This window comes from Argopecten irradians, chromosome 3 (genome assembly GCF_041381155.1).
Source record: "Argopecten irradians isolate NY chromosome 3, Ai_NY, whole genome shotgun sequence".
Lineage (NCBI taxonomy): Eukaryota > Metazoa > Mollusca > Bivalvia > Pectinida > Pectinidae > Argopecten > Argopecten irradians.
Genome location: NC_091136.1, coordinates 27348204 through 27365161, shown reverse-complemented (window position 1 = coordinate 27365161; position 16958 = coordinate 27348204). Strand labels below are relative to the sequence as shown.

Below are 16958 nucleotides of genomic sequence, written 5' to 3'. Positions count from 1 at the left end.
AACCCCGGTCACAGAATGATGCCCTCGGTCACGGAATGATATCCTTTGTCACGGAATGATATCCTCTGCAACAGAATGATAACACCCCATCGTCACAGAATGAGTAAAGACTAAGAACACTGCCATAACAGATCGTAGCATTCTATTATGCCCCTCCTCCAATAGAATGGCCTTTTATTCAGTGTATGATAAAATTATGTTCGATGAAAAAAATGTATGTGGGGGAAATAGTTGAAATTTTAAGTGTAGCTAATATGTAATTTGTTGGAGGCAAATTCTAACTGATGCAGATCCAACTACATCTCATGAACAAAAACTGTCAAAGAAATTCATAATTATTGGTTTATTCACATAACACATCATGATCACTTACATATAAAAAATAGCATCATAATTTGGCATTTATGGTAATGCTAAATGCTAAAATATCATTACAATTTTTTCAATATAGTTAATCATATAAATTTTTAAACCAATACTAAGGTCACTTTGGCCAGTGCATTAGGATATCACACACCATATTTTAAGTTTATTTCAATTCAAACTTACTTGAAAAGTGTACATTATAGACTGATTTGAAAATAGTAAGGAAGGCTGAAAATGAAAATCAAATCATAACTACAAGTGTATAATGGGCTTTATTAGCCAATGGCTAACTAATACATGTACGTTTTTATATGATAACATGATAACCAAACATTTCTCCATTAGAAGTTTGTGGTGTGTCATATTTTAGACACCCATTTGTTGATACAAACTGAACAAATATGGACAACATTGATCCAAAAACCAATGAGCTATTGGCCATTTTACAAAATTTTTGTATAGTGATTAAGCTGGTTACCATAGCAACCAAAATTTGGCAAAAGAAAACCTGCATGCACATCTACACATGGTAGTTTTACAGGTAGGGTTGTCTGGACAAAATATTTCTACAAACATAGACAAACAGACAAACATGATGATTCCAGTGTAAAAACCCCCTCCCCTCTCTTTGATGTAGAACAATTCAGAAAGTATATTTGTAGCTCTCATATGCATGCTCCTCCTGATGGTTGGCATCATGTAAAACAGCTATATAGTCAATTTCCAGCTGGAATGGCCCTTCCACACTGTCTGCCATAGTGATTCCGATGTTCTCAATGCTAGAAAGATCAGGGGCATGCTGTTCGTCTTGATTACGGCCTTTATGGCTGAAGAAAAATTTGGAGAAGGGGATCTGTGAAGATAATGAAATGGTGATATTAAGTATTTAGATTAATTTTAGATAAAACATACAAAGAGAAATTTGGAAATTTTAATTTTGTCATTGGCATCTCATGGTATGTGCTGATTGTCTGATCAATTCTAGTTACAGTATCAATACACTTATCAGTTTGTAATTATCTTTCCCACGTACAATGTATATACCGGTAGCACAAATTGTGTCTGATAAAAGGTAAGCACAGTTAACCATTTGTCTATATTTACCTTATACCTGACAGTAGCTAGAGATGACTACATGGTTTATCTATTTACCTTTGCTGTCTGCCAGTAGGGCCCTCCTCTTGTGAATAATATGTAATTGAATTGGTCAGCATAAGTTACATCAAATGACCGTTGCATTTGAAGGTTGAGGTAGTATGGTCTTCCATCTCCTCTCACACGCATAACCAGATGATTGTACATTGCTATGTCTGCGATGGGTCGTTTTCTGCGGAATGATATCTGTGAAGGAAAATTCAAAGAGATTATAAAAGATAAAGTAAATTGATAATAGCAAACCAAAGGCAAGCAAAATATGCCAGGTGTAAAGTCATCAATACCCATGGTAATTGATAACAAATATGCAATGTGGAACAATATATACATTTTCCATTCACATACATGTACATGTATTTTGTAATGCAAATTTTTGTGAGACAACAATGAAGACTTTAAAACATTTAAGTGTGTTCAAAACTAATGCCTTTTAAAGTACTAACTACTTATTATGCTAGGAAATATGTTAAGAAAAAAAAGGTTTAATCAAAAACAGTTGATTGGGCTATTACAAGTAAGTTATGAAACTTATAATAAAGATTTATCGTGTTCTTCAATATGCCATTATGGAGGGGATAGGGGGGTTTATTTGATTAATGTCCTATTAAAGGGACAATTCAATGAGGCCAATTCTGTAACATAACCATGAAGCAAAATATGACATAAATGTGTTGTTCTATAATCCTTATGAAACATATAACAAGAGGTATTGACAAATTTCACAATATTATTAGTATTTTGATTGATACCGTTGAAATTACAAATCGTTGATCACTACAATTTAGCATGTATACCATGTACGCTGTACCCATACCCGAGCAAAAGTCACGTACATTAATCAAATGCAATACATAACCACTGAGGTGTTTGTGAAATTACATTTACTCAAGAACATGTACCTAATAACGTAAACACACTACTGTAAGACCAATTTGATTAGTTCTAGGCAAAAAAATTCTTTACCACACTGGCAAGGGCCAGGGTTCGCCATATAAGACATCCGACCACAGTGTGTAATGGTGGACAGCTAGCGAGTTTGAACATTTCACATACCTTTCATTACAGTGGGCTTTTCTGGCATATCACAGTAAAACCAACTAATCTAATTTCCATTACAGTAGAACTGGTTTGTTTCTGATATACATACAAATTTTAATGTACTCTTAGACTGAATCCATGCTGGCTTTGTTGGTGGAGGAAAGCGGGAGTACCAGAGAAAAACTACTGACCAACAGTCAGTACCTAGCAACTGATCCATGTGGGATTCGAACCCACGACCCAGAGGTGGGGGCTTGTGGTAATATGTGGAGACATCTTAACCATTCAGCCGCCATGGCCCTTGCTTTTATGGAGTATGAGCCTATGAAGATCGTGGTCAATGACCTTATAAGCCCATCAAGTTTTAAAGAAATCTGCTGCAAACTGCTTTCAGATGTATAATGATGTCTTAGCTAAATGTTTGATTGGCAACAGATTAAAAGCTTGTGTACCAAAATATTCTCTGACAAGGTATGTCATTACACTCAAAAACACATTATATTACACTCATTCTTTGAACCCCAAGGAGAGATAACTGTAATATACAGAATCAAGGTCAATAATCAACATAAGCAGACAATAGGTAATTACTAGGTTACTGTCTGATGTCAGTTAAACAACTGGACAATACTTACATATCTAGAAGGAGACCTCATGTTGCAGTATCCAGCACTCTTGGAGATTCCATCCTTGGGTACTTCCTGACAAAGGTATCCATGGAATAAGGCATGATTTGCTTTACTGACAGTCAGGTTAGCTGAACTTTGTCCCTCTAGATTGTCTCTGTCAGCAGTAACTAACCATTTATCAATGCTCTCCTGTCCCCGGAACTTCCACAAGTACTCGTAGGAACCGTGATCAAGATTCCACCTGTCGAGGTCATAAACTCGTAACCTGTCTTTCCATTCCTGTTTATACAGCTTTAATTCACCAGGAAAGGCCTTAATGGAGTCCCTTAAATATTTCTTTTTACTAGGTTCAATCTCTTCACCATAACCACTCTTTTTGTCAATATCATACAAGTTAACAACCGTAGCAGCCTGTATCACAAGGGGATTTTTTGGCTGAAGAAAAGTACGACAGCTTTTAGCCACCCTTAAGGCCGCCATAGTGTAAGTCTGTAACAATAAAAAAATTAATCATTAGTGGCCAACTGATTTCACCCATAGATGAACTCAACAAATAAACTGTCACTACGTGAAATGTAGACAGATATCAAGAAGAGGAAAGCTGTGTAGAACAATTTGAAAGATAAACTGTCAGGTAACTATAAGGCCAAAAAAAAATATGTTTGTTTAGGGTTACATTGGCAAAAAAAAATAGGGTCGGTCGGTCGGGAGAATTTTGTTTTCTTTTATTTTTTTAGTGTTTTTCACTCTAAAATGATGGCCGATCCGGAACCAGAGTCTGAGATCGAAATCCCGACTTTTTAATTTTTTTTTCGTAGAAAAGTGGCAAAAAAAAATTAGGGTCTGTCGGGTAACCCTAAACAGCCATTTTTTTTTGGGCCTAAGTAAGATTAATTTGAATTATAGAAAAGCAGAGATGATTAGGAGTATAGGAAGGATCAAAGGGGAGGTAATTGGTATAGTGTAAAGGAATAGAGGGGAGAAAATTGGGGATGTAGGCGGGAACAAAGGGGAGAAAATTGGGAGAACAGAAAGGAACAAAGGGGAGAAAATTGGGAGAACAGAAAGGAACAAAGGGGAGATAATTGGTATAGTGTAAAGGAACAGAGGGGAGAAAATTGGGGATGTAGAAGGGAACAAAGGGGAGAAAATTAGGAGAACAGAAAGGAACAAAGGGGAGATAATTGGTATAGTGTAAAGGAACACAGGGGAGAAAATTGGGGATGTAGAAGGGAACAAAGGGTAGGTAATTGGGAGAACAGAAAGAAAGAAAGGGGAGGTAATTTGCAGAGTGGAAAGGTAACTTTGGGTGTAGTAGGAAACAAAGAGTAATTACGGAGAGGAAAAGAACAGAGGGGAGATAATAGGGAATGAAGGAGGGAACAGGGTGGAGGTATACTTGGGAGTACAGAAAGGAACAAAGGGAGGTAATTGGCAGAGTGGAAAGAACAAATGAGAGGTAACTTTGAGTGTAGATAGGAAGGAACAAAGAGTAATTGACAGAGTGGAAAGGAACAGAGTGAAGATACTGGTAATTGGGGGCAGAGGAAGGAAAATAAGTGGATGGGGTGTAATTTGGAGAATAGAAAGGAATAGAAGGGGTAATTGGGAGAACAGAAAAGAACAGAAGTGTAATTAGGAGAACAGAAAAGAACAGAAGGGTAATTGGGAGGATAAAAAGGAACAGAAGGGTAATTGGGAGAACAGAAAGGACCAGAAGGGTATGTATAATTGGAAGAACAGAAAAGAACAGAAGGGTATTACCAGGTAAATTGGGTGAACAGAAAGGAACAGAAGGGGTAATTGGGAGAACAGAAAGGAACAGAAGGGTAATTAGGAGAACAGAAAGGAACAGAAGGGGTAATTGGGAGAACAGAAAGGAACAGAAGGGTAACTAGGAGAACAGAAGGGGTAATTGGGAAAACAGAAAAGAACAGAAGGGTAATTGGGAGAACAGAAAGGAACAGAAGGGGTAATTGGGAGAACAGAAAGGAACAGAAGGGTAATACATGGGTTTTGAGATCCCAAAATGACGTGGGTAAAGTACTATTTACTGTTGATTAGTCCCACCTTCCGGAAATTATGACGTCATAAAAATCACGTCAAATGATGACGTCATAATCACTGGAAGGTGGGACTAATCAACGGTAAATAGTATATTTTTACCCATGTCGTTTTGGGATCTCGAAACCCCCGTATTGGGAGAACAGAAAGGAACAGAAGGGTAATTGGGAGAACAGAAAGGAACAGAAGGGTAATTGGGAGAACAGAAAGGAACAGAAGGGTAATTGGGTGAACAAAATGTAACAGAAGGGGAGTTGTTGCAAGGAACAAAGAAAAGACTGGGTTTGTTTGATTAGTTTAAAGTCTTATTACGGTTATTACTAGCCAAGATAATTTAAAGACGTCCCAGGTTAAGATGGTGGAGGAAAGCTGGAGTGCTCAGAGAAAAAGAATTTGACCAGTGATCAATACTGGCAACTACTCCACACAAAATTCTAACTAGCGATCCAGAGCTAACAGATGGAGGGCTTGTGGTAAAATGCTGAGACATCTTAACCACTCCATCACAGTGGCCCCCGAGAGTGAATTAATATTGGGAGAGGAGAAAGAAACAGAGTATGGGTGGAGGGTTAAAATCCAACAAAGATTAAATACGTAAGTTATGTTTTTTTTAAATTATATTTTGGGATAATATTAATAATAATAATAGTATCTTTAATACCCCATAGAACTTCAAACACCTGTGCTTCTACTTCCAAATTTAGAAAACATTTATTTGCATGTAATTCGAAGGGTTCTGATGTTTATTATACAGTCGATACATGTTACTACAATTAATGTGCAATATGTTTCAGCAGCTGATGCTACTAGTCTTGGTTGTTAGTAGTCTAGTTTTTACTAATCTATTAAAGTGTTTAGAAGATAATTATAAATAAGAGTTCATGTCTATACCCATATGTTAATGTTGCTATGACCTTTATTAGTAGACCTAAATACCATACATACCACTATTTCAATATACGCCGGGTCGAATCGCCATGCGTGAGATCTGTGAAATACCCGGGAGTATTTTCTTAAATAACAATAAAAATTAACAATTTATTCTGATTAAACTAAATTAGCATCCCTATAATTAAAACTTTACAGAAAAGTTTTGTATTTTGTCATTATTTTACTGTTAACTATGTTCTGTAGATTGAAGATACAATTAATTATCAAGTGCATTATCATGCCTTTGACTTACCCATGTGACCTTCACCTTTCAGTTTGACAACACAGGAAGGCAGTCGCTGGTCGAAACTGTGGTTGTGTTTTTTTCGAGTGGATTCGCCTATGATCAACCACGTTGTACATTATGGGGACTCGGGCTTCCATTCAGCTACAAGAAAATGAACTTAATGAGATACAGAATGAAACCGGATGTAAGTAATAAACTTGAATTCGTCTCTACAGATTTTGTGAAGACCATGACCAGCTGATCATTTTACAGTACCGTACAGTAGGCCTGCTGGTTGAGTGTTTGTAACACGTCATGTACAGTAGTCTACTGCATAAGACTAGATTCATTAATTTCTAAACATGATTTAAACGCCAATTGTTAAGTTTCAGTTGAAAATGATATGATGCTAGCTGCGATGACGTAGCTTTGAACGACGGACGGAAGATTTCTGACAGATGGCATGGTCGTCGTCAATAATAAGCTGATAATTTGATGCTTGTTTTAAATGTAATAATCAAGCTGGGCACACTCCCGCATATGGGTAACAGTCATGCAGAATCAGTCCTCTATTTGAGCTATCATTTTGTTACCCAACTGCAGGATTGAACTCTGAGAAATGAATTTACAGAAAACGCATAAATGGTTTTAAACATTTTTTTTTCTTAAAGGGCGTTTTAATTCTACATGACACAATCTCTAATACAACTTTCTACATTATTAATCAAATTGGGACATATTTCATTGTCTAAAATTTTCTAAAGTCACAAACAAAATCAATTCTATCAACTGTATGGGGCTAAAATAGAACAAAGGCAAAACTTAATCAACCGTGACATTTGCACTGAATTTCCCTTATGGCTATGCTGTAGTCCTGATTGTCATCTTATGATAAAGTGAGTCAATAGAATTCAATAGTTCGTGTAAAAAAACCACAGGGTCTTAAATCAGTTATATGACTATCTTAAAATTATGATGCAAAATTTGCCCAGTAACATCCTTAATCCGTAACAGAATTTGTATAAATCTCAGCTCTGGCTCCCTGGGGGATATCTCCTTAAAATTCTACAAGGAAAATAAACAAATTCATCTATTAGATACCTTAGGAAATAAAACTATGATAGGTGAGTGATGCAGGCCCTCTTGTTATTTAATGGAATCCTGCATTTGGGTAACATGATAATAACCATAATGTCTTATTACTGTATTACATTATTTTATTATTTTTTTAAAGAAGGAAACATTATTTACAAAAAAATAAAAGTCATTGCCATTAGATAACAAATGTGGATAAATCACTACACATAAATACCCCTCTTATGTTCATAATCAAGCAAGCTCAGATTGTACTTCAAGTACATGTATATGTATAATATTAAATTGTCCTACATTATATATAATGTTGCTATAACTGCCAATAAGCAGTGACAATGTTGTGACACAAAGTTCATATATCATGATCAGTATTCTGATAACAACAATGTAATTTTAAAACTAAGGTTGAATTACTGTAAGTCACATATCATAGTGATTGAATTAAGCTCATTTATGCTAGTCATATTGAGGGATTCTCCAAATGTTTCGTGGCCACATACTAGGCTGGCATATAGTAATAATTGACATTTTTATTTAATTTTTCAGTTTCACACAATCAAATTGTACGTCTATACAGCCGTTTTACAAGTCTAGATAAGAGCAGCAATGGAGTTTTAAGGTATAGTACTTAAGGATAAATCAAAGTCAGGATATATATAATCTTCATGATACTTCATGATCATGATCACTGGTGTTTAGGTACTCTTGTATATTCATAATTTACTTGAAAGTAGCTCTTGCATTCTGGTTACTCATGTTTTACCTGAAGGCAAATTTCCAGTATACTATAATTTAATATTGAGATATAAACCATTATCTGGTTGAGGATGTAACAAATTGACATCTTTTATATGTTTCCAGCCGAGAAGACTTTCTTCGCATTCCAGAACTTGCAATAAATCCGCTTGGGGACAGGATTGTTCATGCATTCTTTCAGGAAAGGTAAATCATATTGTTATGAACAACAAGTCAATAAAAGCCATGGAAGAATTCCATTTAAGACACTATACCAGGTATATTAAAATTAGCAGTGAATATTTTGGGGGAATGCATACAAATTATAGAGGTGATGCAGTGTTATGTGTGTTTTTGAATTACTGTTAGTCTAAGTCACACATCATAGTGAGTGAATTAAGCTCATTTATACTAATTATATTTTCATATACTGATACATTTGTTGTTTCATGTGTAGAGTTATTTCATAAAAATGTTATGCTTTGTTATTTCAGTAATGATGAAACAGTGAACTTCAGACAGTTTATGAGGGTACTGGCAAGATTTAGACCAACCAAAACAAACCAGACGAAAAACAAATTAAACACAAGAGAAGAAAAACTAAAATGTGAGTAGACAGCACATACTTTTCTTGTTAAAATATACTTATCCGGCAGCAAACTCTTGTAGATGTAAGTGAAGTTGATTTAAATGTTTGAAGTTGCTAACTTGGATCTCTTATTCTAGATGAGATAGCAGGGGGAGAGAGAAGGGCAAGGATGGAGGAAGGGGAGGGAGGCTGAATAGGGATGGAAGAAGGGAAAGCAGCAGGGTTGAGGGGTGGGAGAGCAAGGCAGGGAAGGAAGGAGGAAAGGGAAGGGGGGGCTGAATATGGATGGAAGGAGTGTGGAAGAGAAGGGAGCAGGGAGGTAATTATGAGCAGAGGAGGGCAGCCAGGGAGGGATGGGGTAGAGAGGGAAGGAAAGAAGGTGAGTGGTAAAGAAAGTTTGTAATTAGGAAATCTATAAGGTATTATTACTCAGTTTGATAAAAATAAAATGACCTTGTTAATTAGAGTTCTAATGTTGAAATATTTTTTTTTTGCAAATTCTAGTACATATTTTTGTAATGTAAACCAATCACATATGTACATCAAAATCAAAATAATATCAATTTGTTGGAAATATTATTAAATATACTTACTTTACATTGTTTCAATCCTTTCCAGTTGCTTTCAAGATGTATGATCTGGATGGAGATGACAAGATTTCACGAGATGAACTTTTAGCTGTACTACACATGATGGTTGGGGATAATATTACAGAGGAACAGGTAAAGTTCTTAGGCAGATAAAGTTTGAGAAGTAAATCAGGCAAAGGAATAAAATAGTAACAAATACCTGGTACATATATATCTATAGCTATGGAAAGGACTCTGTAGAACTTAAGGGAAATGTAAAACGTTTGTACCCAAAATAGGTATGTTTCTGTCTTTAATACACCTTCAGCTATTCATTTGTTTTGTATTTCAGCTTGGCAGTATATATTTAGTAACTGATTGATTTGTTTTGTGTTTCAGCTGGGCAGTATAGCTTCTGTAACTGACTGATTTATTTTGTGTTTCAGCTGGGCAGTAAAGCTTCAGTAACTGACTGATTTGTTTGGTGTGTTTTAGCTTGGCAGTATAGCTTCAGTAACTGACTGATTTGTTTTGTGTTTCAGCTGGGCAGTATAGCTTTAGTAACTGACTTTTTGTGTTTCAGCTGGGCAGTATAGCTTCAGTAACTGACGGATTTGTTTGGTGTGTTTTAGCTTGGCAGTATAGTTTCAGTAACTGACGGATTTGTTTTGTGTTTCAGCTGGGTAGTATAGCTACAGTAACTGACAGATTTATTTTGTGTGTTTCAGCTCGGCAGTATAGCCGACAAGACCATAAGTGAAGCTGATATTGACGGTGATAACCAGATTTCATTCGAGGAGTTTGTAACGGTAAATAAACACCAATCAATTGAATTATGGAGTTGTAACCATGCTGTATTTATGAAGGATCTGATCTGAAAGCATAATCTGTATAGGCCATTACTAGAAGAATGTGAATTGATGAAAAGGGTAAAAAATGAAAAACATAGAAGAAGTGGAAGAAGAAGAAGAAGAAGAAGAAAAAAATGAATCTATTCCACAATGCCTTTATTATAAATGATGAATGATGTGTAAATCAACAGTTCCCTGATAAATCAATGTCAATAGAACAGATAAATTGCTATATTAGAACATGGAAATGAAGTTCAACACACACTCGATAATTATATGATTATATCATTGTGTTATTTTGTATGTTACAGGCAATGGAGCGTATGGATGTTGAGCAGAAGATGAGTATACGATTTCTGCATTAATCTGAACGCAATGATATAGCTTAATAGAATCAGTGGAGAAAATACTTATCAGTGCAAAAGCTTGGAACTGTGGAGCAGTTGCCAAAATGTGTGAAATCATGACAAGTTCTTGCCGATGTTTGCTTCAGCAGAAAGTCTTTGAAACGAGTCCCATTATTTTTATATATGTAAATGCTATTGTTATATACTCAGTTTTGTTTTCATATTCACATCTTAATGATATTTGACTATAAGATATTTTGTAAAAACCAAGGGTAATTTTGTACCTCTCTGCTGAGAAAAGGTTCTGTATTATGAAATCATGACAAGAAAGACTTCAATGTTATAGCACTAATTGACTCTCTACAGCTTGTTGTCACCAGGTTTAATTTGCTATTGTTTTTTTCTCTCATAAAGTTGAATGATATAAGTGCTTACTAGGTTGATTAATGTTTTGTGATATTGAATGCATCAATGAATTTAAATTAAAAAAAAAAACTAAACAAACAATCAAATTTTAAATATTAAATTGATATACAGTTTAAAGATTAATTCAATGTTTTGTAAGAAAACGAGTACATTTCGCTATTCTGTATTGAATTCTACATAACGTGGCCATAACTTTGCCATGCATATCAATCATTCCTTACTTGCACAAGATGTAATTTATTCATTTTGTCAAGTAAATCCAAAGATGTGCTATCTGTTGTATATGTTTGCTTATTATCTGTTTTGTTTTACATATTACGTTTTGTGCAGGGAGTGAATATCAAGTAGTAACTAGTAAAAGAAATATCAGATAAATATAAAAAAAAAATCTCATGTTATTGCCATTAAAATATTTTCAAAGAATAGAAAGAAACTTTGTAACAGTTTTCTGTAATAAATTCCTAAGTGATTGAAAATTAGAATTACAAATGTAGTAAAGTGTATTTATTTTAATGATTTAAGAAAAACATGAAGAAGGCAGGTTAAGTAATTTGTAAGGAGAATTCTATTGAATATTATTATTTTTTGTTATTATATAATGTTCATTAATTTTGTGTTAATAACGTTTCATATTTCTGAGAGACATGCATATCTGGAGTTACACATAGTTGATACTGTATAGCAGGATTTGTCGTGTGATGACAGGGACTATGGGTGTCAGTATTGAATCTAGAACTTCCTGTACTGTGAATCTACCTAAAACAAAGTATATGCTGTATCCAACAACAATTTTTTACACATGATGATGTTTTTTACTGATTTTTGTTATTTATACCCGGTACACTTATTTTAGCACAAATGTCTCACTAATATACATTATAAATATTCTGGAATTATTTTGTTTACCGGTATACCCCTACATATCTTATCTACGGGCTTATTACACGCACATGTTAACCAATTTACTTTTCATATTAGTAAATTTTCCTGCAATTTCTATTGACTAATCTTTAGAATAATTGAGTTTGATGTTAAATACAACTGTTTTGAAATGTAGCATTGATATTTTGTGTTATCTAACAATTATGCCTCTCACTTTATCTGTTCACACATTTCAATCTTACTATCCCATTTTTTTTCACTGTTCTCAGCCAGCCTGTATATCTGGGAGACAATTCGTCTCTTCCCATTGTTCCATCCCATTGTGAGGGTTTATTCAATCAACCAGTTAAACATCTCTTTGGTAATATTGGTTATCCAGCAATGATGTGGTGAACTTCACAGCATGACAGTTAAAAAGTATTATAAGGCCGAATGGAATTTGAAAAAAATTGAAGGATGGATGTCAGCATATCTAATATAAAGTTTTCTTTTATGTAGGATGTGATTGGTACCAAGTATATATAATCTATAGTACTACAATGTGAAGCATAGGCTGGTACTTTTGTTTTCAAAAGTCTTCACTATATGGGTTCTAATTTTTGGCTAAACAAAAGACTTCTTATTTTGTAAGGAAATGTTAGGTTTAACACTGAAGGGACATGGAACTGGTGTATTTTAAGGTGCTTATGAGTAAACAAACTCAAATATTTAAAATTGTCCATGTTAACTACAGTAAAACATGGTTATAACGAACCTCTGGGGACCAATGGAATTACGTCAATATTAGCATAGTTTGTTATACACACATTACAAGCCTATATAAACCTTGTTAGGGAAGGAAAGATAGTGTTTTACCAGAGAAGCCACGAACTGTGTTCGTTATAATTATGTTTTATTGTATATTGAAATGAAATAGATTTATGTTCTTCTGTGTTTCTTGAATATCTCAATTAAAATTTAAATATATGTAAAAATAAGAAAATAAATACATGTACATTGCCTTTATATCAATATGGAGCATTATATATGTACCGTGTACTTGCATTTATAAACAATAAACATGTGATTCTATAGAACTCTAGTTTTGTGATACTTAATATTCTGTGGATGCTGGATTCTACTATTTTGCTAATGTCTAATCATAGAAGTTAAAGGGACAATTCAGTCTAAGAGAACATTAAAATTTGTACATATATCGGAAAAACCCAGTTCTTATAGAAATTAGATCAGTCGGTTTTACTGTGATATGCCAGAAAAGCCCATGGTGGTGAAATGCGTGTGAAATGTTCAAACTCGCTCGCTGTCCGCCATTACACATGGTGGTCAAACATCTTGTATGCCGAACCCTGTCCCTTGCTCGTAAAGTAATGCAACTTTTGTCTAGAACTGCTCAAATCGCTCTGACAGCAGTGTGTTTACCTTATTAGGTGAATTGTCTTGCCTAAAAAATTATTTATCACCTCCTCAGTGGTTATGTAGTTCATTTGTTTAACGTGCATGTCTTTGGCTAGGGTATGGGTACAGCGTACATATTGTACTTGCTTAATCGTATTGATCAACGATTTGTAATTACAACGGTATCAATTAAAATACTAATGAATGACGTGGAATTTGTCAATACGTTATGTTATATGTTTCATAAGAAATGTAGAACAATACATTTATGCCATTTTTGCTTTTTGGTTATGTAAAAGAATTCGCCTGAGTGAATTGTCCCTTTAAGGTATTGGCCAGATCACTTATTAGTCACAAATGACCAACACAGTATAGTTAGTTTGAATAAAGGTCATCATTGGAAAAAAAAGTTGTTTAAAAGATTTTTTCTTAAGGTCTAGGTCATTAACATTTGAAAAGCCCTTCATCCCAGCATGTAAAAGGCCCAATATCAGATTTCTAGGCCTCCTGGTTTGACGAGGTGTTATAAAAAGATTTTAGCCTATTTTGCCTTTGTGACCATGAATGAAGGTCAAGGTTATTCGTTTGATCAATCCTGGTTGCACCTTATCTAAGCTGGAGGATAGCCACTGCTCCACGGCATAAGCTGGCTTGCTCTTTGAGCAGGTGAGCTAAAGATAGAAATTATGCTCCATTTCCAGGTGTGCTTGCTTTGGATATCGATGTGATCATGGTCACATCAAAGCTCATCAGTTCATCTGTAGTAGCTGGTGGCTAACTCATAGCCTTCAATCCCCAAGGAAAGGTTTAAATTCTTCACATCATCTAGAGCAGCACTGTTGGTCATTTATCAAAGCTTCAAATGACTACAAGCTCAATTTAGGATATATCTTGGGATATTACACTAAAATTTTATGTTTATTAGTTTGTTTTGGTTTGGTCTTATGAACAACCAATGTCATTTAAGGACATGCCAGGAGTACTGGAGACAAACCACTAACCAGCAGCAGTTACCTGGCAACTGTCCCACATGGGATTCAAACTTGCGACCTAGAGGTGGAGAGTGTGTGGCAATATGTCGGGCATCATGCCCTAAAAGACAATGATGATATTGAATCACAGATCGTTACACAAATAGTAACAAGTCAGATATATATTGATTGCGCAGATAAAGAACACAAAAGGAGGAATTCATTTTTGTAAATTTCATTCATTCATTTCTTTGCAAGTAATAAATACATCCACAGTTGACAGTATTCATAATTAATTTATAGTAAAAAATACTAGACAATGATGATAATAATTTGTCAACAAAACATGAAATGAAAACAATTGCTAAAATTAGTCAACAAAAATAAAACAAGCACAATATACATCACTTCTTAATATTGAGTATGTGGTTATACTACTACAAATATTAAGTCTTCACTGACCAATGAATACCTTAATTTAAAGTGAACAGTCGGGCAAGGATGGCTAAAGTCGGTAAAAATGATGTGAGTGTATCCAGTAGAATTTCTTATGAAACAGAAAAATGAAATATCTCGTCAAAATCTGTCTGCGTACGAAGAAATTAATTTTAAAGTACAGGAATCCTAAAACGTCCTCCCTGCTGACTTTGTCCGTGGTTACATTTCCAAGCAGCCTCGAGCTCGCTTTCAATGCTTTCAACTTTTCTTTATTTCAATGGTCAGAACTGGGAAACGTAAGCAGAACTTGACAGTCGTTTTGATATGTGAGAACTTTTGGAAGGCCAATGAATGCATTTAGACTGAATTTCTTTGCCCAACTATTCACTTTAAACACTTCCTGTGAAGGGTTGTGTCATAATGTCTATACACGATTTGCACCAATAGAATACTGTTGTTCAGCAATATATTTTTGAACAAAGATAAATTAATTGATAAAGAGTTGTTCACTCTTTGACATTAAAGTCTTGTGAAATAATATAGATACCTGTAAATGTTCTCAATTGTAAAGTGATTCTTATCAATAAAACCTATATTGCTTGCACAGATCATCATGATCACCATATGAATTTTTTCTTCTAAAAATAGCTTTAAATTTACTATTTAAAAGGTGAACAGATTTTATCAACCAATTTCTTTACAAATAATTCAAGTTACTCTAAAATGGAATTTGATTCATTAAACATAACTCAGTTAATATGTGAACTGTTGCTTTAATCAAACATCAATGTTGATTTAATTTTACTACCAGAAGGTTTGGAGCTTTTTATCAATCATCTCAATATCTGGACATGGTTAGCTGAATTAAATTTAATAGATGACTTATCAAAAGTAAACCTATATGTTCTAATAAAAGTATGGATATCACTAGTTTTTAACATACTGTATAGGACATAACGCTGAGCACATACATAAACCAGGCCTCTAAAACTCATATATCATACAACATTCACACATCATTTATACAACATATACAACCATCAATTAATATTTATACTGTACCGGTAAATAACAAATTACTCTGGACTGCAGTCAGTTTTTAAACCGTTACCCTTTTAAAGAAGTATAAGACTTATCTGCTGCTGTATTCTGAAATTGATTGAATCATTAATATCTCAACATCCATACTTATTACACATACATGTACTGTATATATAACATACTTGTTTATACATGTAATGAAAATGCATCCCTATCATATGTATTTCTATTTTATATATAGTATTATATACTTCGGGTGTTAGGTCATGCATACAGGTAGAAATAAAGACATTGAAGGAAAGGTTTTTAAGACAATTGGACCTCCATCTATATGGATATTTAGTGGCACATGTATTTTATGTTTACAACAGCTTTATTCCCTGATGTGACTAATGAATGTTTTGGTATTTATAGAAGTTTTTATATACCAGTCTTACCACATTTTCCCTTTATAGAAGATTTTATATACCAGTCTTACCACATTTTCCCTTTATAGAAGATTTTATATACCAGTCTTACCACATTTTCCCTCTAAACTGTAGAGGTTTAATAACGAACGTACAACTTCATATACTGTATTATGAGTTGCGCATGATAAAATGAATGAATGGACAATACATGTACCCGGGGTACCATCTTCATAGGAGAGAAAATTATCACTCTGATGGGTTTATAATAATGTGTTATTGATCACTATTTCAGTAAAATACCAATGACTTATATAATCACAGACATCTATAACACAAATGCTGTCCCCGAAAAAACTGTGGCTAAGAAATAATTATATAGACAACAGAGTTTTAAAACAAATTGTAGGTTCGTCAATTAATTGTAAACTTTGGTGGTTGGGATGAAAAATATTGTCAACATCAAAACCGCACAGCGTGTTACAAGTACAGCTTCATCACAAACGTGTACCAAAATTTGAATTTCATTATTTCTCCTACGAGTCTGTTCCTCAAGTTGGAGAAATTTGTTTTGGTTGGCACAAACTACATCCTCGAGTTCACAAAATGATTCAGGTTATTCACACACTGGTTAATTTTATAACATTGTCTTCTGCCCTAGTTTGTAGCTAATCCTCAGGAAGAACTAGACACAGCTAGCTTTTTGAGATGTTCCATGAATACTTGTAAACTCACATCATCTGTCAGTACTGCAGCCCCACTTCCATCCTGTAAATAAGAATCAAATACAGGGGTTTAATTTCT

At 34.4% G+C, this 16958-nt stretch overlaps 3 protein-coding genes across 5 annotated transcripts in view; 1 reads left to right on the top strand and 2 right to left on the bottom strand.

The window, feature by feature from the left end:
• Positions 1-325: 325 nt before the first annotated feature.
• On the bottom strand, positions 326-6248 carry LOC138318059 (complex I intermediate-associated protein 30, mitochondrial-like). Its single transcript, XM_069260117.1, has 4 exons — positions 6198-6248; positions 3195-3677; positions 1519-1707; positions 326-1219 (listed from the first exon to the last, which is right to left on the bottom strand). The coding sequence occupies exons 2-4, from the start codon at positions 3666-3668 to the stop codon at positions 1010-1012; spliced, it is 873 nt and encodes a 290-aa protein (XP_069116218.1). The 5' UTR covers positions 3669-3677; positions 6198-6248; the 3' UTR covers positions 326-1009.
• A 193-nt stretch (positions 6249-6441) lies between these two features.
• LOC138318058 (calcineurin B homologous protein 1-like) lies at positions 6442-12978 on the top strand. The gene is made up of 7 exons (XM_069260116.1): positions 6442-6613; positions 8050-8122; positions 8365-8445; positions 8733-8845; positions 9446-9549; positions 10125-10205; positions 10559-12978. The coding sequence occupies exons 1-7, from the start codon at positions 6547-6549 to the stop codon at positions 10610-10612; spliced, it is 573 nt and encodes a 190-aa protein (XP_069116217.1). The 5' UTR covers positions 6442-6546; the 3' UTR covers positions 10613-12978.
• Positions 12979-14487: 1509 nt separating this feature from the next.
• LOC138318053 (protein transport protein Sec23A-like) overlaps positions 14488-16958 on the bottom strand; it is a 15385-nt gene continuing 12914 nt past the window's right edge. For all 3 annotated transcript variants that reach the window (XM_069260107.1, XM_069260108.1, XM_069260109.1), the window contains one exon: positions 14488-16922. In XM_069260107.1, coding sequence (XP_069116208.1) covers positions 16830-16922 — 93 coding nt within the window. In that variant the 3' untranslated portion in view covers positions 14488-16829. The remainder of the gene's footprint in view (positions 16923-16958) is intronic.